At 41.1% G+C, this 24,013-nt stretch overlaps 1 protein-coding gene across 1 annotated transcript in view; it reads right to left on the bottom strand.

Annotated features, from left to right (window-relative positions):
- Nucleotides 1-24,013, bottom strand: part of prkcaa (protein kinase C, alpha, a) — a 144,412-nt gene that overhangs the window by 25,654 nt on the left and 94,745 nt on the right. Inside the window, exons 4-10 of the mRNA XM_016273644.1 lie at nucleotides 23,678-23,789; nucleotides 23,323-23,451; nucleotides 14,484-14,640; nucleotides 12,735-12,869; nucleotides 12,182-12,275; nucleotides 7,185-7,325; nucleotides 5,280-5,453 (exon numbers count right to left, since the gene is read on the bottom strand). Of these exons, the coding sequence (XP_016129130.1) occupies nucleotides 5,280-5,453; nucleotides 7,185-7,325; nucleotides 12,182-12,275; nucleotides 12,735-12,869; nucleotides 14,484-14,640; nucleotides 23,323-23,451; nucleotides 23,678-23,789 (942 nt within the window). The remainder of the gene's footprint in view (nucleotides 1-5,279; nucleotides 5,454-7,184; nucleotides 7,326-12,181; nucleotides 12,276-12,734; nucleotides 12,870-14,483; nucleotides 14,641-23,322; nucleotides 23,452-23,677; nucleotides 23,790-24,013) is intronic.

Below are 24,013 nucleotides of genomic sequence, written 5' to 3'. Positions count from 1 at the left end.
TGCATCCTCTAGGTTTCCTGCCATGCTTCGGACACAAGCTTCAGACGAAGAAGGTGTTCTCATGTTCTCATGGCGCCTATTTATACTATAGTCGCACCGGTAGTGACGTCATGGGCTGTTGCCGGCCAACGTTGTTTTTTGATATGTGGCAATTGTGACGTGTGTGTTCCTGTTTAGTTCCCTTTCAGTCGGTCACTCTCGACGTCACGTCGGATGACCGACAAATTGGGATCTTGCTTAGAGAGACCAATCTACTTCGAGTGTAAACTAAACGAGCCAATGCACATTGGCATGCGATTATTGCATCCAGCTGCCGCTGATGACAGCGTGAGTATAAGTAGGCAGCAGATGCAGCGCATATTCAGCTTTCGCTTCGGAGCCGAACGATCACATCGTTCCGCTCCTGACTACTCTACTGAGAGAAGAAGACTGAACGAGTTCAGCACGCTCTTGGAGTTGGCGGTACAGTGCTTCAGCGGTGGTGGTTTCCCGTGTCGAGTGGGTTGCACACATCAGGCTGCACTACCCTCTGTTTGTGTTGCAGGTGATCATCTCCCCTGTGCGCCTCAGCACGCTAAAAGAGCTTTTTCCCTAAAAGAGCAATTTCGGGTGCATCTTTTTAAAGACGACGTTGTGTGGCAAACTTGATGTTACGTCTTTGTAAAGACGATGTGGGTCTTGCTATAGACAACGTATCACCCGGGCGTTTCTGGATGCAATCGCTACCTGGCGCTGGGTGATGGTCACGATCACTGCCTCACGTGCCTGGGCTGGAGGTCGCAGTCCTACTGGCGAAGGATGCGATAGTGCCAGTCCCTCCAGCCGATATGAAGACGGGGTTTTACAGCTCCTACTTCATTGTATCCAAGAAAGGCGGTGGGTTACGACCAATCTTGGACCTGCGTGTCTTGAACCGGGCCCTTCAGCGGTTACCGTTCAAGATGTTGACGCAGGAACGCATCTTCGGGTGCATCCGTCCCCGAGATTGGTTTGCAGCGGTCGACCTGAAGGACGCGTACTTCATGTGTCGACCCTTCTGCACCACAGACCATCGCTGTGGTTCGCGTCCGAAGGACGAGCATATTAGTACGAGGTCCTGCCCTGCCTCAGGGCTGTCCCTGTTGCCCCGTGTCTTCACGTAAAGCAGAGGATCTCTTTTCTCGGTATGGAGTTGGACTCGGTCGAACAGACAGCACGCCTCACGCAGGAACGTTCTCAGTCGGTGTTGAACTGCTTGATTACATTCAAGAGCAGGGTTGTGGTTCCACTGAAACAATTTCAGAGGCTCCTGGGGCATATGGCTTCTACGGTGGCAGTCACGCCACTGGGGCTGCTTCATATGAGACCGCTTCAGCACTGGCTCCATGGCCGAGTCCCGAGGTGGGTGTGGGAATGCGGCACTCACCGGGTCCAAGTTACACCGGCCTGCCGCCAAACCTTCACCCCGTGGTCAGACTTTGCATTTCTCCGGGCAGGAGTGCCTCTAGAACAGGTCTTCATGCATGCTGTGGTTTTCCGGCTGGGGGAACACGTACAACGGGCTTGCAGTGTCAGGGGTTTGGACGGGGCCCCAACTGCACTGGCACATCAACTGCCTCGAGTTGCTGGCAGTGCACCTTGCCCTGAGTCGTCTCAAAGGGTGCTTATGAGGCAAGCATGTACTAGTCCGCACGGACAACACGGCGACCATTGCGTACATCAACCGAAAAGGTGGTCTGCGCTCCCGTCGCATGTCGCAACTCGCCCGCCACCTCCTCCTCTGGAGTCAGAAGCATCTGAGGTCGCTTTGTGCTGTTCACATTCCTGGGCTGCTCAACCGGGCAGCCGACAAGCTATCTCGAGCTGCGCTCCCGGGAAAATGGCGCCTCCATCCCCAGACGGTCCAGCTGGTTTGGAGACGTTTCGGAGCCGCTCAGTTAGACCTGTTTGCCTCTCCAGAAACCTCTCACTGCCAGTTGTTCTTCTCCCTGACCGAGGGAACACTCGGCACAGACGCACTGGCACACAGCTGGCTGCGGGGCCTTTGCAAATATACGTTTCCCCCAGTGAGCCTTCTTGCACAGATACTGTGCAAGATCAGGGAGGATGAGGAGCAGGTCCTGTTGGTGGCACCCTATTGGCCTACCCGGACCTGGTTCCCAGAACTAATGCTCCTCGCGACAGCCCCTCCTTGGCCGATTCCTCTGAGGAAGGATCTACTGACTCAGAGATGGAGCACCCTTGGGTACCTGCGTCCAGACCTCTGGAAACTTCATGTCTGGTCCCTGGACGGGACGCGGAGGTTCTAAGTGACCTACCCTAAGAAGTAGTGAACCCATCACTTCAGCGAGAGCATCGTCTATGAGACACGCTTACGCTTTGAAGTGGAACCTGTTCATTGAGTGGGTTTCTACTCACCGAGAAGACCCCCGAAGATGCCCGATCAGAGTCGTGCTGTCCTTTTTGCAGCAAGGGTTGGAGCGAAGGCTGTCTCTCTCCACCCTCAAAGTCTATGTCACTGCAATCGCTGCTAACCACGACCCTGTAGAAGGGAAGTCGCTGGGGAAACATGACCTGGTTATCAGGTTCCTTAAGGGGGCGAAAAGGTAAATCCTCTGCGGCCCCCCTCTATACCTTTTTGGGACCTGACTCTAGTGCTCACAGCACTACAGCAGGGCCCATTTGAGCCTTTGCAGGCTGTCGAGTTGAAGTTTCTGTCAATGAAAACTCTGCTCCTGCTTGCATTTGCCTCCATCAAGAGGGTAGGGGACCTGCACGCATTTTCGGTCGACGATTCGTGCCTAAAGTTCGGGCCGGCTGACTCCCAGGTAACCCTGAGGCCCCGGCCCGGCTATATGTCCAAGGTTCCCGCTACTCCCTTCAGGGATCAGGTGGTGAGCCTGCAAGCGCTGCCCTCGGAGGAGGCAGACCCAGCCCTAGCTTTACGCTGTCCCGTCCGAGCCTTAAGGTGCTACGTAGACCGGACACAAAGCTTCAGGACCTCAGACCGGCTCTTTGTCTGTCAGGGAGGCCGGCAGAAGGGGAATGCCGTTTCTAAGCAGAGGATGGCCCACTGGATAATGGACGCCATCCCCCTGCCATATCAGGCACAGGGTGTGCCCTGCCCATTCAGGTTGTGAGCTCATTCAACTAGAGTGTTGCATTCTTCTGGGTGCTGGCTCGTGGCGCCTCGCTGGCAGATATCTGTAGAGCTGCAGGCTGGGCGACCCCTAACACGTCTGCTACATTCTATAGCCTTCGTGTGGAGCCGGTATCCTCCTGTGTTCTCACCTCAAACGGGTAGAAGCATTAAGGGGCCCCGGCTTCGGGTCGGCTTGCTAAAACCACTCCAGAGAGTCCATTTAGTAGACCCTGTTGAGCTCCTCCGTCCCCTCGGCAGCCAGACGTGGCGGAGCTTCTGGCGCCAGGCCTTCTCTCGTTGAATCCTCGAGAACCGGTAGAAGGCTGGGTTCCATATGTAAGATCTAATCTCATATGTGTTAAGTCCACGGTATAGCCTCGAGGCCGTGTTTCCCCGGCAGACTTCTGCCATTCCAAGAGGGTTACAATCACCTCCAATCTTCCATATGCACCTAAGGAATGTTCATATGTGTATTTGCTTCCAAAACCTCCTTCGGGAAGGTTGGAGCTTCCGTAATGTCCCTGTTCCAAGTAGAACGGGGAAGTTTTCCCAGTGTTATCCAGTCTTACTCATGGGGTAGTGCCATAGCAGCAGTAGCTGGTCCTCTTGTGCAAGCCCTGGCCTACGCCAAAAAGTAGGGGCGCAGGTAGCTTCCACAGGACACTGGAAGGGGCAGTACCTGTGGCACTTTATTAGGGATCCCAATTCGTCGGTCATCCGACGTGACGTCGAGAGTGACCGACTGAAAGGGAACGTCTCGGCTACGTATGGTAACCCTCGTTCCCTGAAGGAGGGAACGGAGACATCAGGAGACAGCTCCTGTACCACTGCTGAGCGGCCGGGTCACCGGCTCGGCTCCTCAGCGAAAACCTGAATATGCGCTGCATCTGCTGCCTACTTATACTCACGCTGTGATCAGCGGCAGCTGGATGCAATAATTGCATGCCAATGTGCATTGGCTCGTTTAGTTAACACTCGAAGTAGATTGGTCTCTCTAAGCGAGATCCCAATTCGTCATTCATCCGACGTGAAGTCTCCGTTCCCTCTTTCAGGGAACGAGGGTTACCATACGTAACCGAGACATTACATACGTAACCTGACTTCTTTGGACTCTCACTTGAACATGATATTGGTCTTTATTAAAATCTTCTGTAAATGCTCTGTGCATACAATCTTTTCAGATAGAATTTGAAATAAATGTGACTATTAAAATGTAATAAAACAACCTTTATTCGTAAAAAAAAAAAAAAAAAAGTCATTCTATATTCCATATAGGTACGTATCAAGCAAGAAATATATACTAAACTTCATAAATATTTTAACTTTTTAGTTTTTCACAAGTTCTTTTCTTCTTCAGTTTTTTAAAACTGATGTTGTTGATTTACGGAAAACATTTTAAATATGAAGAAAAAAATAGACTTCTAAAAACTCCAACTGTAAAAACATTTCAAATCTATGTAATTGCCCTATTTTTATTTAGCTGTATGCTGCTTTACAGTATAATTTATTTTGCTCCCTTTATGTCTTTACATATTTATAATAATGCAAATACATTTGGTTGGGGAAAACCCCCCCACAAAAAAATGCTGCACAGCCATAAACAGAGTTTCAATGTTTTTATTTTATTTTTATAAAATAAAAATATTTATCTATTTATTTCAGTTGCCAAAGAACATAAACAAAAAACTGTGAAGGTTTTTTGTGAGTATTCAATCCTTCTAAGGGTCTCTGATTTGCTGAAAGGCGGATGTTTGGTTTGTGAGTGCTATTAGTGGGACTACCATTTAGCCCACAGTCATAACGACTGGTTAACAGAGGCTTCTGTTTGTTCTCAGTCACCAGTTATGTGTGACCGGCTAAATTTTTTATTTTCTGCCTTTACTTTACTAAATTATTAAATTTGTATTTAAGAGGTTCATCTCCCCAGACATGCATTTTTCTTTTCTAATAATGGTTGATACACCCTTGTAAATTGTATAATATGTGCCTGCCAGTCCAACTGTGTCTAGTTATAGAATATATTTGACTGATAAAGATAAAAATCTTGCACAGACAGTAGACCATCATGGGTTTGATTACCAGAGAATGTAAAGTAAATTATTTGACTAAAAATGACTACCAAATGCATAAATGTTAATTTAAGGAGAGAGTTCCTCACCACAGTCTGAAAGCAGGAGTGGAGCTGGGTGAGGAATGGAGGTTTGTCCTGCTTTGCCAGAACCCGCTTCTCAACCATGGTGCATTCAACATCATCATCCTGGATGACCACATCCTTCTTCAGGATCTTTATAGCATATAGTTCATCAGAAGACTTCATCTCAGCCAGCATCACCTGAGTATGGAGAATAGCAAAACCTCAAACTGCCAGTGAGGGCCATTAGCAAACCTAAAATATAATTCTAAATTTCACTGAGAAAGAAAAAGCATTATTTCTGTCATAAGCTGTTTTGAAAACACATCTTTATTTTTTAATTAATTTTTTTATTCTACTAGGTTGGCCCCATTTTTAAGAAAAACCAAGCCAAGAAAGGAAGCACCCAAAATCACAATATCAAATTTCTACAGTATACATTTTACAGGGGTCATATGATGCGATTTCAAGTCTTCCTTTCTCTTTGGAGTGTCACAAGCTGTTTGTGAATAGATAAGATCCCTAAAGTTGCAAAGACTAAAGTCTCAAACCCAAAGAGATATTCTTTATAAAAGTTAAAACTGGTCCACGCCCTCCTAAAACACCTCGTTTAAACACACCCCCACATGTCTATGTCACGATGTGGGAAGATTTGTATAATGCCGCCCAAATGTTCACGTAAAGAAAGAAGGCGTCACTTTATTGTTGCTGCCACCGCCGCTGTCATGTTGTGAAGACGCTGTGTGTTTCGTTGCGAAAGCGAAAATACTTTGTTTGGCCTTCCAAAAGAGGACACGACTAGAAATCAGTCGTTAAGTTGTATTTATAACACTGTTCCAGAACAGTTCCACCCAAATATTCAGATGTGTGCATGTATGTTTTAGGGAGGACTGTTTCCTGATCCTGGGAGAGTAGACTACAATGCCGGCTGTTCTGACTCACAGACTGTAAGTACGCTTTCATATTTAAAGGATTTGCCACTGATGATTCAAACACGAGTGTTGAGCAGTGTAGAGTAGCACTTGTTGTTTGTAATTTCTCCGATCACAAATGCAGACATGGTTTTATGTTTACGTTGTGCGATGCAACGCAACGTGTAAAAGACAGTATTAAAAAAGTCACAAAAAAGTCATAATCCATAATTATGTCCCCACTGGATACAACAAATGCCTCGTTTATAATGGGTTTGAATGTTTTTGTCTCATCGCTCCAGCCGGGACACACGTCATCACAGTATGGTAAAGGGCGTAACATTTCCGTCACACGCTTGAGGTATTCGGCCAATTACAACGCACTGGATAGCTGGCCAATCAAAGCATATCTCACTTTTCAGATCGATGAGCTTTGTAAAAATCAACGAGTTTTAGAAAGGTGGGGCATAGAGGAGAAACAATAATGTACAATATGTGGAAAATAATTTGTTTTTTTTAACCTTAAACCGCATAAACACATTTCATTACACCAAATACACCAAATAATGTTCTTTTTAGCAACATCATATGACATATGATATGAAAAACAAATAAATACTGGTATTCAGTTAATATGGTTAATTTTATGGGTAAAAATAAATCATTTACAACACTTATGATTAAAAGATTACAATTCAGTTGATTTAACAATCAATTTAAATTAAATAAGAGTAAGAGTGCCTTTTAAAATGTAGATAATGTCAATTGTTCCCCAAAAAAAGAGAAATGAAATAAAATAAAATAAATAAAAAACTAAATTCAGAGGAAAATTCAATAGAACGTTAGGAAAAGTCATAAGCACAATATCCTGGGACTGTAAACTGGGATATTTTACTATCCATATGCTCCATAAACATTACCATACACACTCCATATGGGAGTGCCAATTGTACAATTGTGAGTAAAAACTGCTATGCAATTATTAATACACCTAATTATGGGAAAGTGATTGGAAACTCACCTTTCCAAAACTGCCTTTTCCCAATACTGCCAAGAAATTAAAGTCTGTGAGCTTGACACTGTCCACACTGCTTGAGGGTAAAGTGGATCCACTGGCATCAAAAGTGGTGATGGTTTTTTTGGGTGGACCCAATTTGGCTTTCTGCACACAGACATACAATAGCTGTTAAAACAAGCCAGAACTAAAGACAAACTTTTCTTATGAAGCACTTGGAATCCCATTTGCAGTTAAGATGGAGCTGGAACACGTTTTCTGTCATGAGAATAGACCTCAGTCTGAGTAGATTCCATATAATTTTTTCTTTTTTTTTGGCAAATGAAAATGAGGCTGTGATGGAGATAAATGCACAGTCCATTCAACAGGTTGTACAGTCTTAATTATATTAAGTCTAAATCTCACATAATGTTTGTCAAAGTTGCCCACCAGAAACTGCTTTGGTAAAACATATTTTCAATGTTGCACCAGCTCAATAACTGACAGCAAAGTCGAAAACTAAAAAACATTATAATGCCTTGACCAGACTTTATGGCTAACATTTGCGAAAAAATAAAAATAAAATAATAATAAAAGTAATTTTGTATCTACCCTGATTCAGGGCCATTAACCTTTTAGAGATGCAGCCCAATAAAGCATAATCCATTTGCAGCATCATCTGCATTTCCTACCAATGTCCTATAACACAATCCACACACAACAAGGCTCATTCTAAATCTGCCTTCTTGATGAATTCTGGGTAGTGCCCATGCAGTTACCCAAGGCAGATTAAATTCTTTCCATCACAGCATGCAGAAGCCAGTCAGCAAGCCAAGATTCTCTGCCAAGCTAGACTGGATGCCTTGAGCTCAAACTACAACAGCAGCGCACAATATATTTTTAATTGAAGAATATCTGATTTTGTGTAACCTACCTTCCTACTGAATGTATGGAACCAATAGTATATTGGGACAATTTTCAAAAGTTATTTTTGCACATTGTGCCAACCACTTCAGAGGTCCTGTTTAGGGCATAGCTTGGGTTGAAAGGGAAGTCATCTGAACAAGAAGCTCTACAAGTCAGAGTTTGATTGTGATTGTGAAGTTTTTGGCCTAATAGCGATGTGTCCGATGAGATGGTGGTGAATATGTTAAATATCTACAAGCAAATTTGTAATGGCTACAGAGAAACCCTCTGAACTCTGGATCAGCTATAGAATGACAGTGACGAGAAACACCAGAGCAAAGACGGAAGGCCTCTATAAGGAATCGCTGAAGTTAAGAACCTTCTTTATCCTTCTGTGTTGTTAAACGGCTTTTGAGCACTCCAAGTTGGTGGTCAGGTGGTCTTGAAGTGAAATGACTTGCTCTTTTGTTGGTTTTGATTGCTTCTTTTGTCCTCAAGTTGCTTTGGATAACAGCATCTGCTAAATGACTAAATGTAATGTAAATGCTTTGGTGAGAAGCACTTCATGATTATGCAGTGGTGGAAAACATATTACACAGTGTCTCTACAGTGGGACAGACCAGGTAAGTAAGACCTCAATCTGTTAGCAGAGCCATCAGAGCCAGGGGCACAAAGTGGCGATACTCATGACAATGCAAGGTTTGTGATGCAGCAGATTTGACTGGATCAAGATGGCATGAAGGTAGCAGTTCAGGGGAAGGTGCTTATTAAGGTTGCCAACAAAGATCAAACTCCCTAACAACAACGTGATGGAGGTTGACCTAAGCTCCAGCTGAAAGTTCTTTGAGACATCATTAATAAGAAAAAAGCTGAAAGACTCATAAAGCATGTGTTTTCACATCTCACATCTTCAATTTCTTCAAATTTTAGCTACTTCATCTGGGAGACCCTTTTTCCCCCATGCTATGCCATTTACGACATGGTTACACTCTACAATGAGTCAGAAAACACTGCATGATGAAGACATTGATTCCCCAATAAAGGGCCTTCACTGATGTCAACTGTGAGAGGAGGGCTGCTTCAAACTTTTGATGGTTTTCTGTAATTTTAGACCAAAAAAATTATCCTTTTTTTTTTCTTTATTTCTCCCACCAGATGGCACTAATCTCTCTTCCATGCACTGGATGTTTAATACTTTTGGTCTATTTTTAACGTACACATTGTATTAACTACAAACAATATGAAATTATTATTATTTTAATTTATATTATTTTATAAAAAAAAAAAGAAAAAATTAGAAATTAATTTGGTGTAGTATCATGAAATTGTCTTAAAATGCTAAATATTCAAAAATCAATACTGAAACAAAATACTACACTTATTGTCTCAGCCTGTTTTGACCACCGAGGATCATCAGTGTGACCCCTAAATGAAGAATACCAGAAGGATAAAAACATTGGGGATTGTTTTTTTATTTTTTAACTACCTTTGTTTACTGAGCTGTGCAAGTGTATTTTGGATCAAAAATGGGATGTCTCTCCCTGCAGCAAAATTCATTCCCAAGTCTATGCATACCTCTATATCAGAAACCTATCACTGCCCCATGAGCAGGCACACACAACAAGTATTCTCTGTAAAAGTTATTCACACTCTCACATACTTCAAGATGAAGCTGGATTAATGTAGCGACCATTTAATAAAAAAGTGATGCAGATAAAACGGGCATATAACCAGCCAGCCAATCAACATACACATATTTGAACGCTGCTGCTGGCACGCACCTGCTCAAGGTCCTCTAAATTCTGATCCTGAAACCACACGAGAGGGGTAAACAGAGATATACATGCAGACAGGTAACACACATATGCGTGAAAAGGAAAAGACAATAATAATCAAATTTTCCCAACCACAGTTATGGCCACTTATCTCTGGCAAAGTACTTAGCATGTGGATGCAATTGAGAAAGTCTGGGTAAATGGGGCGTTTCACTAGCCAACTTGTATGAACTAACTTTCGGTAGGGGGTTTCTCACCTGCCGACTGTTTTTGATGAAATCTCGCCATCTTCAGTCGGAGGTCTGTCACACACACACTGATTAAAAATGACAGAGGGGCATAATAACCAGCTGCCTCTGAATTTTCTATCTGATTTACAAATAAGTGAAGCTTGTGATATAAAAACAACAGGAGCATTGCACGAACATGAAGTGCTGTAATAAACGGACTTAAATCTTAAATCTATGAGATATGTATTTGTCATAGAAAGAATATGTTCATGCACAGAAAAATAATTAAATTCGGAAAAATCAGCTAGTGAGACGCTGGCAATTAAAATCCTATATCAAAAAGTTTTTCTTTTCATAGTATTTTATTTGCAATAGTCTTTCCCCCAAAATAATATTACTATATATTCCATTCCATTGGTCTGCTTAAAACGCTATGGGTACATTCAACCCACAGCACCCAATGAAGCTTCAAGCACTTGTATTGCTTTAAATGATGCTGTCCTGCAAAAGGTAAACAGAAACTAACTATAGAGTTTCCACTTTGCTTCTCACAATAGATCATATCAAGATGACATAAGGTGGTGGGATTTCAATATCATCTAATTAAAACAAGCAAAAATTACAAGAAAATTATGACTGCCATCATTTGGCAAAACAAGGAATTACTAGAAAACTGATTCTCAAAGCAGACGGTGACTGATGTGCCAATGCGTTTCTCGTCCAGTGCGCAACTAGCTTTAAACGTTTTATGAGTCACGTAGACATAAACAGCTCCAAGGCAGCTATATTGTATTTCTATGTGTACAAGCATCTACAGTACGTGTCTCAGGAAAGCTACAAGCAGATGAAAACTTAATATCTCCTAATCATGTTTCCAGTGCAACAATATATCTGACATACAGTATACACAAAAACAACAGCTAAAATACTGACAGATCTGCTCCAGCTAACATGCTAAACAGATATACAATCTGAGTTACGTGATGTTATTGTTGACATAATAACAATGTTTCCCTTTCGTGGAACTTCGAACTGCGTCCTCTAGGGGTCGCTATGGGGCCGAATACGGGCTCTTGCGGGAGCCTTCGTGAACATCAGGCCCCAGGCGCTACGCTGCAAGGCACCCGGATGGGGCCTGGTCACCCCGAGGGGCTTCCTGGCCACCGGCATACTTCTTCTTGCTGAGGCATCGAACAGGAGGTACGGGGGCATCACCAGGATCCTCCTGTGTAAGCTGTCCTAGGCAGGGCTCCCATCACTACTGAGATGTGCGAGCCGGCCTCTTCCGGCGGGCCGATATGGTTGGGGTTCCATGAACTTAAATTCCAGATAATATGATAAGTGTCCACGTGAAGCAGGCTTTGCGCATTTCTCCAAATGCCACGTGAGTGGGGGGATACCGTTCCCCATAGCGACCCCTAGAGGACGCAGTTCGAAGTTCCACGAAAGGGAACGTCTCGGGTTACTTATGTAACCATGGTTCCCTGAGGGGAACGAGACACTGCGTCCTCTAGCTTTTGTGCCATGCTGCGGACACAAGCTTCAGACGAAGAAGTGATGATGTGCGCTACCGGCGCCTATTTTGTACTAGTTGCGACGGTAGTGACGTCATGGCTGTCGCCGGCCAAACAAGTTGGTGTTTTTTCAATGTAGGCTTCAGACACGGGTCACGACGAGGCGTTCCCCATAGCGACCCCTAGAGGACGCAGTGTCTCGTTCCCCTCAGGGAACCATGGTTACATAAGTAACCCGAGACGATTTCACACTAAACATTTGCGGTTTCTCTCTTGAGTCTTTAGGCCTGAGGGTTACTCTAATAATTTATTGATGGTTTTTGCCAATCTGCTCATTCTACCTAGTCAATAAAGACAAAATAATTGTTCTAAAATAATGATTCGATTATCATTCTTTATGATTAATTCACAAGAACTTATTGTTAGCAATTGGGAAATAAAAAGTTGTTCGGTAAGAACCACAGACTAATTTATTATTTGTTCAGCCTCAGGTTGAATTCTTGACACAAACACAATTATTTTTTCATTTGTGTCAAAAATAGCTTTTCTAAACAAACACAAGATACGTTTATGGGGTTTGCACATAATATAAGAGTCACCTCAAACTTCTGTCGGAGCTCGGTATCCTCGTCATCTTCATCTGGAATAGGCACATTGTAGTACTCCCCCTCCTCCTGGTTTAACACTTTATACCTGCATCACAGGCAAAAGTTATGACTGCGTACTATATTCATCAAAGCACATTTTAAGTCCATACAGGTCTGTTTATTTACCAATGATTCATTCTGTTTAGAGTCTATAAAAGCAATATTTAATTTTTCTCCAAATAATATCATTATATAATTATATATTTCATAGTATGTCTGCTTAATTGGCTGCAGTGATGTTCAAGCATTGTTGCACCATTTTTACATTTAAATTTAAAAACAATTTTGGGAAAGAATATGTGAACAACAACACCAAATTGGCTTTTTTTTGCGACACAAAGCTAGCTTCAGAAGGCTTAAAATAGAGTGCACTACACAGCTTTGAAGTCGCTTTTTAACTAATGAGACATATCTAATAACAGTAGGAAATGACTGCTTAACAAGTGACCAAACCTTTTTGCTGTCAGATACTTAATGGGTCAGTGAGAAAGAGACAAATCCTTACCATCCACACACTGAGGATTTCATGAGCTCAGACACACCAAACGACATTGAGCCCATGAAATCATTACGGGTGGTTCTGTCCCAGTCCCACACCTCCACAGACAGCCGACGGTCCTTATCTGCTGGCTTCAGTTTACTGGAACAGTCAGACAGGTAGACAGGTAGACAGACACACACACACACACACACATGGACCAGGAGGATGAAGCATTGCATTAGTGCTCTCTCCATCATATTCTAAAAAAAGGGCTTTTCAGCTGCTCAGGGGCCAGATTATTCAAATGAAAACTCAAGAGAAGCTAAACATTTTTTACAGTAACTATTAACTATATCACTTTCATAGTAAATATTAACATGAAAACACAAACCGAATAGCCTAAGTATTTAAAATAGTGAGGGTATTACGATAAAGTTTAAGGTTCGCTAATAAATTCCTTCAAAAGGTGAACATGATCTCACACCTAAAGGTTGAGTCTCATCTTTATAAAAAGACTGTCAAACTGTCTTCATGTATGTAGTTTTAGGCACACATTATGAACACACGATGACACACATTGGTTAAACATTTAAAGCGTAGAATATAAGCAAACATTTCCACAAGTATTAATTCCTCGTTACTGAATTTTAAAGGTGCACTAGGTAACTTTTTATTTTTTAATTAACTAAATGTATTTAATGAGCGAGTACATAATGAATACAAATTGTGTTTTTGTCTAATCCTAAATCACTATGGTGAGACTCTAATAAGAGCATCTAACTGCCTCCTCATTAAAAAAAAAAATATTCCTTCACTTTTTCTGTTCTCTTACTATCCTTATCCCTTCCTGTCCTAGCTTTTACTAATTTGAACGATGAGTGAAACCTTGTATAACAGGCACTTCTCGTGTTTATTGCCATCTTACGGTAAATCGCTTGTTTTATTCCTCAAATGTACATTAAGTCGCTTTGGATAAAAGCGTCTGCCAAATGCATAAATGTAAATATAAATGTAAATGTAGACCTGCCGGGACGATCCCTGCTGGAGAACCCTAGTACCTGCATGATTTTCATTTCCATAATCAGAGAGAAGTAGCTCCAGCTACAATTTTTTTTTGCATGAAGCATGGTTTAATTTATTAACCGATAGAGCCCCAACAATTAGATAGTGTACCTTTAATTATTTCATTTTTATTTACAATTTCATCATCATCCACCTGTGCAGATGCATCACTGTATCAGTTGCTGTGTTTATGACGATTTGTTCACAGTCAAGTTATTTGCATAAATATGTTTGAATGGATAAGATGTGATTGAATGTATGCACCTAAACGGTGCTGGTCCTAGTGCTTTTCTTTGCCACCACCTATCACTTAGGCTGCTTCCCCACCATAGAAATAGATCAGCAGTCAGCCCATTAAAACAATTCTTTACCCAATAAGGATAGGGATGGGGGACGGATTATAATAGCATATAGTACAGATCATGTCACAGAATTAAATGTGCCCCCACACCGATTATATTCAATGATTTGAACTTAGGACCTTACATCGATTTGAACACAGATCTACTATATGAAAGTCACTCTATAGAAAAGCCATATATTAAAATTGATGATACAGTATATCTGTACGGAAGTGTATTTTATAGAGCAAGTAATACCATGTTGTGTAAAAATCAATAAATAATAAAATGCGTATGCACGTACAGTAAAACTAACACCAATGACACATTAATCCTAAATATTAGGCTGTAATTAAATGTTGCGACTCACAATGTAAATGATTCGTTCCAAGCCGGATTCAGGGAAGAACGGATAGTTTTCGTTTTCTGTTTCGTCTCATGTTTAGGGTCTGGAATCAACTTGAGTTTTACATATGGATCAGACAATCCATTCGGGTCCATTGGAATCAAGTTCTTGCCATCCCCAACTGCAACACAACATGCCAAATAAGAGATGACATCAGAACATGTATTAATAAAATAAATAAAACATAGGTAAATAACAGAGGGCAGGTAATGACACTGAAGTCTCAGGGTAACGTAACTCCACATAAACTATGAACTGTGACATAATAATAAAGAAGTGGCTTTAAACGATAATTACTATGCAATATGAATTGACTATGAATGTTAGCAACTGGATTAAGTATGATAATCAGGGTACAAAACACTCCAGATCAGGGTCATGCTGTCAGAGCAGAAATGCACATGTAGGTCTTTGATGCTCTTTGTTGAACTGATCTTATGTGAATTAAGGCATTCCATAACTGTCTGTCTGGTTTAGAGCGTTACTTTATATAATCACACATGACCAAACACACACACACACACACACACACACACACACACACACACACACACACACACACACACACACACACACAAAATTAAACAAAACACTTGACAACACGTCCTATATTTATCTTCTTCACTCACTCACTCACTCACTCACTCACACACACACACATTATATAATTATATACTCACACATAAACAAACACACACACACACACACACACACACACACACACACACACACACACACACACACACACAAAATGCATAAGACAACACTAAAAGACCTGCTACACATTTCCTTTACTCAAACCCACAGAAAGGTTAGACTTTGAATATCTAAATATGTCATAACCAACAAGGCCAATGCAAACATGTGGTGCCACTAACATTTATATCACTGAATACAATGAAAAACATGGGGCACAATAAAAAATATATGCATATATAAAATTAATAAAGAAATAGTGAAGGATCTGTCGAAGGACCTTAGTCTGTGAAGTAGACATTGCCAGACTACAACTCACACAGACTACATAACACGCTGTCTGAAAATGCAAATATCAACATTGAATACCTCAGTGCCTGAACTGCTTATGTTTGACAGGTAGGAGGCGCCCTACACTTTAATGACCCACCATGTCTCTGTGTTTGCTTCTCTCTCTTTAAATGCATTAATTCAATTTAAAAACACTTTATTGCAATGACATTACACATACAATACCACAAACCATAAATTCAAAATCCAAGAACACTAAATAGAGTGAAAATACAACAATAACATATAATAGCAACAATAAATCAGTTAAAAAGAAAACAAACAGCAAGAAAGCTATTTACAAGATATGCTTCTGAAAGGATGTAAAGATGTGGTCCTTATTTCTGAGGATGTGGCATTCTAGAAACATAACCACAGCACAAACCTCATCTGACCAGGAAATATTTTGCATGGCACAGCTCAAATGTAGCCAGGTGTGTGAAAGTGAATGCAGACTCAAACATCAAATGGAAGTACAGTACACAATATGCCCAAAAGTATGTGGATATCCCCTTCCAGTGCTGTCAAATCTTAATGCTGGATCACACAATGACATTTTAGAGAATTTTGTGCTTCCAACTTTGATGCAACCGTTTGAGGAGGGTCTTTATACAAAATGAAAATGCCTGTGTCTAAAATGTAAGGTCCATGTAGAAATAAAATTACTTTGTTATGTGTGGAAGAACTTAATTTGGCCCTGGCCTGAAGCCCTACTGAGCACCTTTGAGATGAACTGGAACAATGAGCCAGGCCCCATCACTCAATGAGAGTGTTTGACCTCCCTGTAACCTTGTGTCTTGTTGTTCACAATCTAATTTCGAAAGCATCAAAACAATCATGCTTTCATAACAACTTCCAGTCTTCTTGAAAGCCTTTCTGATAGATGTTGTACAAGGATTTGCTGCCATTCAGAAACAAGAGCATCAGTGAGGTCAAGCATTGATGTTCGCGTTTGCCATTCCAATTTATGCCAAAGATGTTCCGCTGGCTTCAGGTCTGGGCTTTGTCCAGGCATTTCTATTCCTTTCACACCAGAATCGGTAAAGCATTTCTACGGTATATGGACCTCAGTGAGCTTTGGCACACCATTACACTGATGCCAGATTAACTGTTGTCCTTTCTTGCACCACTTTTGGTCCTAACCACTACATAAAGGAAACACCATTGATTTGCCATTTTGGAGATGCTTTTACCCAGTTTTCTAGCCATCACTATCTTGTCACTCAGATCTTCTTGCTTTTGCATTTTTCCTGCTTCCAACACATGAAATTCAAGAATCGACTGTTCACTTGCTGCCTAATATATCTGATATATTCAATATAATCAATATAATCAATGTTATTCTCTTCATCAGTGGTGTCAGTGGTTTTAATATTATGGCTGATCTGTGTATAGGGACATTGCCATACTGGAATAGAATTGACAATATTAATGGTAACACTTTGATAATGCATTAAGTAATGTTAATTAATGTTGTATTTCATGTTAACTAATGCTAGCAAATGAAAACTGAAAAGTGTTACCACATTTTATGCAATCAGATATTTCCTCAGTTTTTCTTAAAATGAATCCATGAATTCTCAACTTTTTTTTTGGCAGGTGACTATACATGTTTTCACTGTGATTTGTGAACTTGTGAACACTTAAAATTAAAACTCAAGCAAAGAAAGAGGACACACACACACACACACACACACACACACACACACCTAGCAAATCAAGTCACCTTTATTTCTATTGTGCTTTATTCAATACAGACTGTGTCAAAGCAGCAAAAAGGTCTGCTTGTATAAATATGTTTCTTCTCTGTCTGGTCACTCCTTCTCACCTCTCCTAAAGCTTTACATGGTATATAACAGAGCAGATGTTTAATTATGTGACATTTAGCAAGCAAAATTGTTACAGATATAACACACCACATCATCATTACATTAATATAAACATATACATACTCATAAGCACATATGTGTATGCCAACAAGCAAACAAAGCCCTCTATTAGTGCACTCGCGCATGCATGCACACTCACACAGTGAGTGTGAATGCAGCCTGTGATCTATTCTTGAACTCATCAGTCTGACATTCTGCTAATGGCATTTTCTTCCTCAAACAGTGAACGTCACACAGACTAAATCACACTGCAGCTGTGTGTGTGTGCAGTTAGCTGGCACGTTGTAATCAGGCCGATTGTGCAGGTGCAGCTCCAGCACTCCAGACTCTGAATGTGTGGATCTGACCGGGCCCTTCAGGCTCTTCTACTGAAAGCAATGCTATAATACAGGAGCTCAGCTCAGCTGTACAAATGCTATACATACAAAATGTAAGGTTTTAAGGGTAATATACTGGTGACAACACAACACAGAGTATCAGGGTAGCAGCGTTTGGAATTTCTTTGAAAAAACAGAATACAAAGAACATCTACAACGACACTAACCTCAGCCTTAAAGGGGGCATAACACACACAGTTTCACCCAATCTCATGTTAATCTTGAGTACCTATAGAGTAGTACTGCATCCTTCATATCTCCAAAAAGTCTTTAAGTTTTATCATATTTATAAAAGAAAGATACAGCTTTACGATTCTCTCCGGAAAAAGCCGAGCTCCTGGAGGCGCACCGTGGGCAGAGCTAAAGAGTGACGAGCACTTGGGCGCCGAATGCCAACAAAACAGACATTTGATTTGATGCCGTTTCACTTGCTGTCTGCAGTTCTGAATCATGACCAGGATCTTTTATTGCTGGGACCGCTCCATCTTTCAGTATCAAACAATGTGCAAATCCAGCGTCGAACTGGGCCTTGTTTATAAAATGTTCGTCAACAAACACACTAGTTAAACTCCGTTGCTGCTCCGGAAAAACAAACTGTATCCACTGTTTACATAATGCTAGGTTCTTTAGGAAGCTGAACAAAGTTATCTTTCCCTTACAACCAAAAACACACTTCTTTGGATTGGAGAGATTCTTCTCGAGCAAGTCCCGTGCAGCGCTGCCGCCGGATGAAGCGCGTTGATGGGCGCAATCTCGCTCTTGCTCTGGTCAATACGTGCGCTGGTGCGTTCTTCCGGGAGAAATGCCCATATTAGGAGTTCCACCCTCGTTTACGTCATTAAGAGCCACGATCGAAAAAAACTCTCCGAAACTTGTACGAACCCAGAAATTAAGCTTTAGCATTAGTTCTGGCAGGTCACGTGAGTCAAGCTTGCATCAGCTGATTCTCAGCTGATCACATCTACCTATAGGAATACGACACCTATCGCGGCATTCCTATATAAGCTGTATTCAGTTGCCCCCCCCCCCCCCCCTTAAATGTCACAACGGACCGCCCACTGTCTGCTCACTGACGGACTGATTCACATTGCTGATTGGCATGCTTTAAGCAACATCCACGGCATAGTTTTTATATATGTGCTGTGGATGTTGCTTACAGTTTGCACGGCCATTGTTGCAACCTGTATAATTTTTCACACCCTTTAATAATGTGTTGTATTTATATGTGAATGAATTTAGATCATTTTAAATTAATTACATCACATTCCTCCAAGTGGTGTGACTTCATAATAAGAGGCTCAAACTAAAAATGAAATAAAATATTGTACATTGATTATCTAGGGGAAAAAAGGAAATGATTCATTATTATTCTGTAATGATCTTTATTTTTTGACAATTATGATATGTAGAAAAAAAAACTCTCAACTGATTTTTATAAAGTACAAGTACATTTGTGCCAAATGTACTGTGAATATGCAATATAATATTTTAACTGTAATATAGTGTGTGCACAATTAATGTTTACATTATATATGATTATTTTCCATGTCAATGATTCTTTTATCTGAACTGTTACAGCTCATTTGGTTTCTATTCATATTTTTGACCAATATTTTTGCTTTTCTTTATGTTACCTTTATGATGTCCCCAATTATGGTGCATTCCTAAACAGCACACAGTATAATGAAAGCAAAGCATGCACTAACAAAAGAATACAAGTGTATTGGGACAGAACAGGTAAAACTGGATTTAGAAACCATAGCAACACAATGTAAAGAGATGCATTTTCAAGTTGAGTTTTGAATTCAAAAGGTAAAAAGTTCATGGAGAGATTGTGTGAGAGAATTGTCAACTTGAACACCATCAGCATTATCAGACAGTTCATGGTCAAAACTACAGGTAGTTTCTGAAGCAACTTATAAGACATTTGACTAACAATACATTTTATGTGCTTTTGAGGAATTTGCTGGTCATTCAAATCTTGACATTGTGAAAGGAGCAGGGCAGAGAATTGGGAACTAATGTCCAGTTGACATTAAAAAAAGTTAACGTTTGTTTGTAATCAGCATAGCCTTGAAAGTTGAGGTTGTGCTGGTAAAAGATGTGACTAAGTGGAAGCATATAGTAAATAAAGAGCAGTGGACCAAATACAGAACCCTGAAGGACACCTTGGGAAACAGATATGGAACAGCACTGACATGTTTTGCACTGTTGACAAATTAATTCTGACACTCACTGTCATCGGATCCAAGATGGTGCCTGCGTATTCGGCATGCCGTCTGTTGCTCTCGTGTTTTCTTGTCTGGTTGTCTGCTCTGTCTTTAAACTGCTACACGCTTTTAATCTACGACCGTCAAGCACTCTTGGACATCCGCAACTCAGTTACGGACACATTCACCAACTCTTACACTTTGGATGTGGACTGCTCCTTTGGCAATAGAAATGAGTCGTTCCAGGTGGTTATCCCAGATTGTATCCGCCGGTGGCCCCTCGGCATCCAGCAGAGAAAGCGAAGGAGGAAACGAGGCAAACGCGGAGGATACATCGTGAAGCTTAAAGCTCATCTGCAGGCTGGCTTTCTCTCGGATCCTTCCCACGGGTCGTTGGATTTGGCCTACAGGTGGCTTCGTCCTGTTCTCCCCCTGCACCCGAGTCCTGGTTCTCGTGCCGGTCTCCACCGAATCAGCCTCGGCTCCCGACGACGGGGATTAACTCACGGAAATCTGCGCTCGCTGAAAAGAGCGTCCTCATCTCCTGATATTATTTCTTCACCAAAGATGGCATTATTAAATGTCCGTTCCTTGGTGAATAAGACCTTCTTATTAAATGATTTTTACTCATCTCACAACTTGGATTTTATGTTTATCACGGAATCCTGGATAAAGGTTGGTGATTTAACTCCTTTTTCTGATCTGATCCCCGCTGACTGTACATTTCTGAACTCTCTTCGTCCGAGTGGATGCGGGGGTGTGATAGTAACAATTTTAAAGAACTCTCTCTCTGCACGGTGTCGATTTGTCCCTGTAACGGCCTTTTCCAGCTTTGAAGCTCAGTTTATTCACTTAGACTGGAATGGTCCTGTATGTCTAGGGGTGTTTTACTGTCCTCCGCACTCTACTAAGGATTTTATACAGCATTTCACTGAACTGATCGGCAATATTGCCACAAATTACGATCGCTTTCTATTGGTGGGCAACTTTAATATCCATGTCTACTGTCCGTCTAACCCCTTATCACATGACTTTCTTAATCCCATCGACGCTTTTAATCTATCCCATTGGATCAACGTCTCTACTCATATTCAGGGACATACGTTGGATCTTGTACTCTCTCTGATATTATGCTCTCAGATTTTATGATCTCTGACCATAAGCCTATATTATTCTCACTGTCTCTTCCAGATCTCTCTCATTTTTCTAATACACCTGTAAATCTTTCTCATTTCTATTCTCCACAGTTTAGCACACATTTCAACTTGTGCTTTGCTGAATGTTGCTCACAGTTTCACTTGGATCAACCATTATCTGACCTGGATGCTGATCAACATCTTAGCCTCGTGAATTCTGCCTGGCTTAAGGTAGCAAATGCAACTGCCCCCCTTAAGCCTCACAAGCAAAAACCAAAATCTGTACTGTGGCAAAACTCTGATACCCATCTCCTAAGACAAAACTGCAGAATGGCAGAACGTAAATAGAAAAAGGACAGGCTGCATATCTGTCTTCAAATGTTCAGAGACTCTTTTACATCTTACCAGACTGTAGCCAAGTCTGCGAAAGCTGCATACTTTTCTAATCTAATTGAAACTAATCATTCTAAACCTAAGGTTTTGTTTTCAATTATTCAATCTGTTACAAATCCTTTAGTTAACACCTTGCCTGTTGCCTCTGATGCTCCATGTGAAAGCTTCTTGAGATATTTTAGTGACTTATATTATAAGGTTTAGAGTCTGCCCCACTTTAACTTTAACTGTCTCTCCAATTATGTCATCTGCCTCTGCATTTTTGGATGTTTTTGAACCTATCAACCTCCAGGAATTGAAGCAAGTGATTGACCAGCTTAAACCTTCATTCTGTTCTACCGATATCATTCACCCGAGATTTTTTAAATTAATTATCGATTCGATTGGGCCAGGTTTGGTGTCTCTTATTAATAAGTGTCTCCAAACTGGCTCTGTTCCTGCCAACCTTAAAGTCGCTACGGTCACTCCTCTGCTCAAGAAGCCTTCACTGGATCCTTCTGTCCTAAACATTTTTTGGCCTATTTCTGATTTACCTTTAATTTAAAAAGTTTTGGAGAAAATTGTGCTGAATCAACTTCAACGTTTTCTGACTAGTAATTGTATTTATGAGGTTTTTCAATCTGGTTTTAAGTCTGCTCACAGCACCGAGTCCGCCCTTTTGAGAGTGTTAAATGATATTTACCTCTCTACTGATTCCGGAGACTCGGTGGTTCTTATTCTTTTAGATTTATCAGCTGCTTTTGATACCATAGACCACTCATCACTATTATCTAGATTAGAGTATTGGGTAGGTCTAAAAGCAAACGTACTGAAATGGTTTCAGTCATACCTGTCTGACAGAAAGTTTTTAGTGAAGTTGGGTAATTTTTCCTCTTCCCCTGCTCTTCTGACCTGTGGCCTTCCACAAGGGTCTATTTTAGCTCCCTCTCGATTCTCTCTTTACATGTTACCTCTGGGCTCTATTCTACGAAAACATGGTGTGTCTTTTCATTTCTACGCAGATGACACTCAAATGTATTTACCAATCAAGAAAAACAATTCCACTGCGATTACGTCTCTTCTGAAATGTTTAGAGGAGGTTAAATCATGGCTAGCCCAAAATTTCCTCTTCCTAAATGAAGACAAGACCGAGGTATTTCTTTATATTGCGGTATATCTAAATCTCAAATTGCGCGTCTTCAGCTTGTCCAAAATGCTGCGGCAAGACTTCTTTTAAAATGTCGTAAACATGAACACATCACTCCAATTCTTAGATCTCTACACTGGCTGCCGCATTGTCAGAGAATAGACTTTAAAATTCTCCTCTTTGTATATAAATCCCTACATAACCAAGCTCCTGTCTATCTATCTGACCTTCTTTACTTCTATACTCCATCTAGAAGCCTACGATCCTGTGACCAGGCCTTGTTGGTGATCCCTCACGTTAGGCTTAAGCGTAGAGGGGAGCGTGCATTTGCGGTGGCAGGGCCACGACTCTGGAATACCCTACCTTTAGAGATTAGAATGGCCCCTTCTTTGTCTGTTTTTAAGTCCTTGCTAAACACTTATTTGTTTTACTTAGTGTATTGACTACTGTGATATGGTAATTTTCAAACGTGCGGTTTAAAAATTTTGTCTGGTTTGTTCTCTGTGTATGTGGTAAAATTGTTGCTCTTCTGAAAAGCACTTTGGTCAGCCTGGTGGCTGTTGTATATGTGCTCTACAAATAAAATGAACTTGAAAAATAAAATGAACTTGTTGCACCATTGGCCATGAAAAACATGGAAACTCACCTGTGACATGCATTTTGTCTTCTATCACCTCGATCTTCATGTAAAGACGTCCTCGTCTCTCTGTGTGGTCCGTTCCACAAAGGCTTGGCACATTCATCACACACTGCTTATGGACATTCATATCACAGGCTGTGAACACACACACATTTGCATAAAGCAGGAGTTCCCTGATTTCAGATTGACTTAATGAAAATAATACCTTGCACATAATATTTTAACATAAAAGTAACATATAATATTACAATAGTTAATCAAATGATTACTCCATATACTGTACATTGACATAGAAAATTCCCAAATAACCACTGACCCTAGAACCACCCCTCGGCAAAAATTTAATTAGTATGGTACTTACAGTCACATTTCATCCCTTGGTGTATGAGTCCATACAGAAGAGATCCACAGTGGTCACAGAATGTGGGACTGCCATAGGTGTGGATCTTAAACTTGTGCTTGCTTCTAGGGTCCTACACAGATAAAACGATTCAAAAGAAAGAGAGAGAACAAGTCAGGAGATTGAGTCTGAGAAAACCTAAAAGGCAGGAACAGGAGACTGAAGCAAAGGATTAATTAAAGGATTCATGAGATTTTAAAATTCATAATGTTCAATATTCAATTAATCTGGGTCAAAATGGTATAGATTCCAGGGTGATTAACGTCATCATGTCATGTGACACTATATATATATATA

This window comes from Sinocyclocheilus grahami, unplaced genomic scaffold, assembly GCF_001515645.1.
Source record: "Sinocyclocheilus grahami isolate Dianchi unplaced genomic scaffold, SAMN03320097.WGS_v1.1 scaffold80.1, whole genome shotgun sequence".
NCBI classification, from domain to species: domain Eukaryota; kingdom Metazoa; phylum Chordata; class Actinopteri; order Cypriniformes; family Cyprinidae; genus Sinocyclocheilus; species Sinocyclocheilus grahami.
Note: the sequence above shows the minus strand (reverse complement) of the source record. Positions and strands in the feature narration are given on the sequence as shown.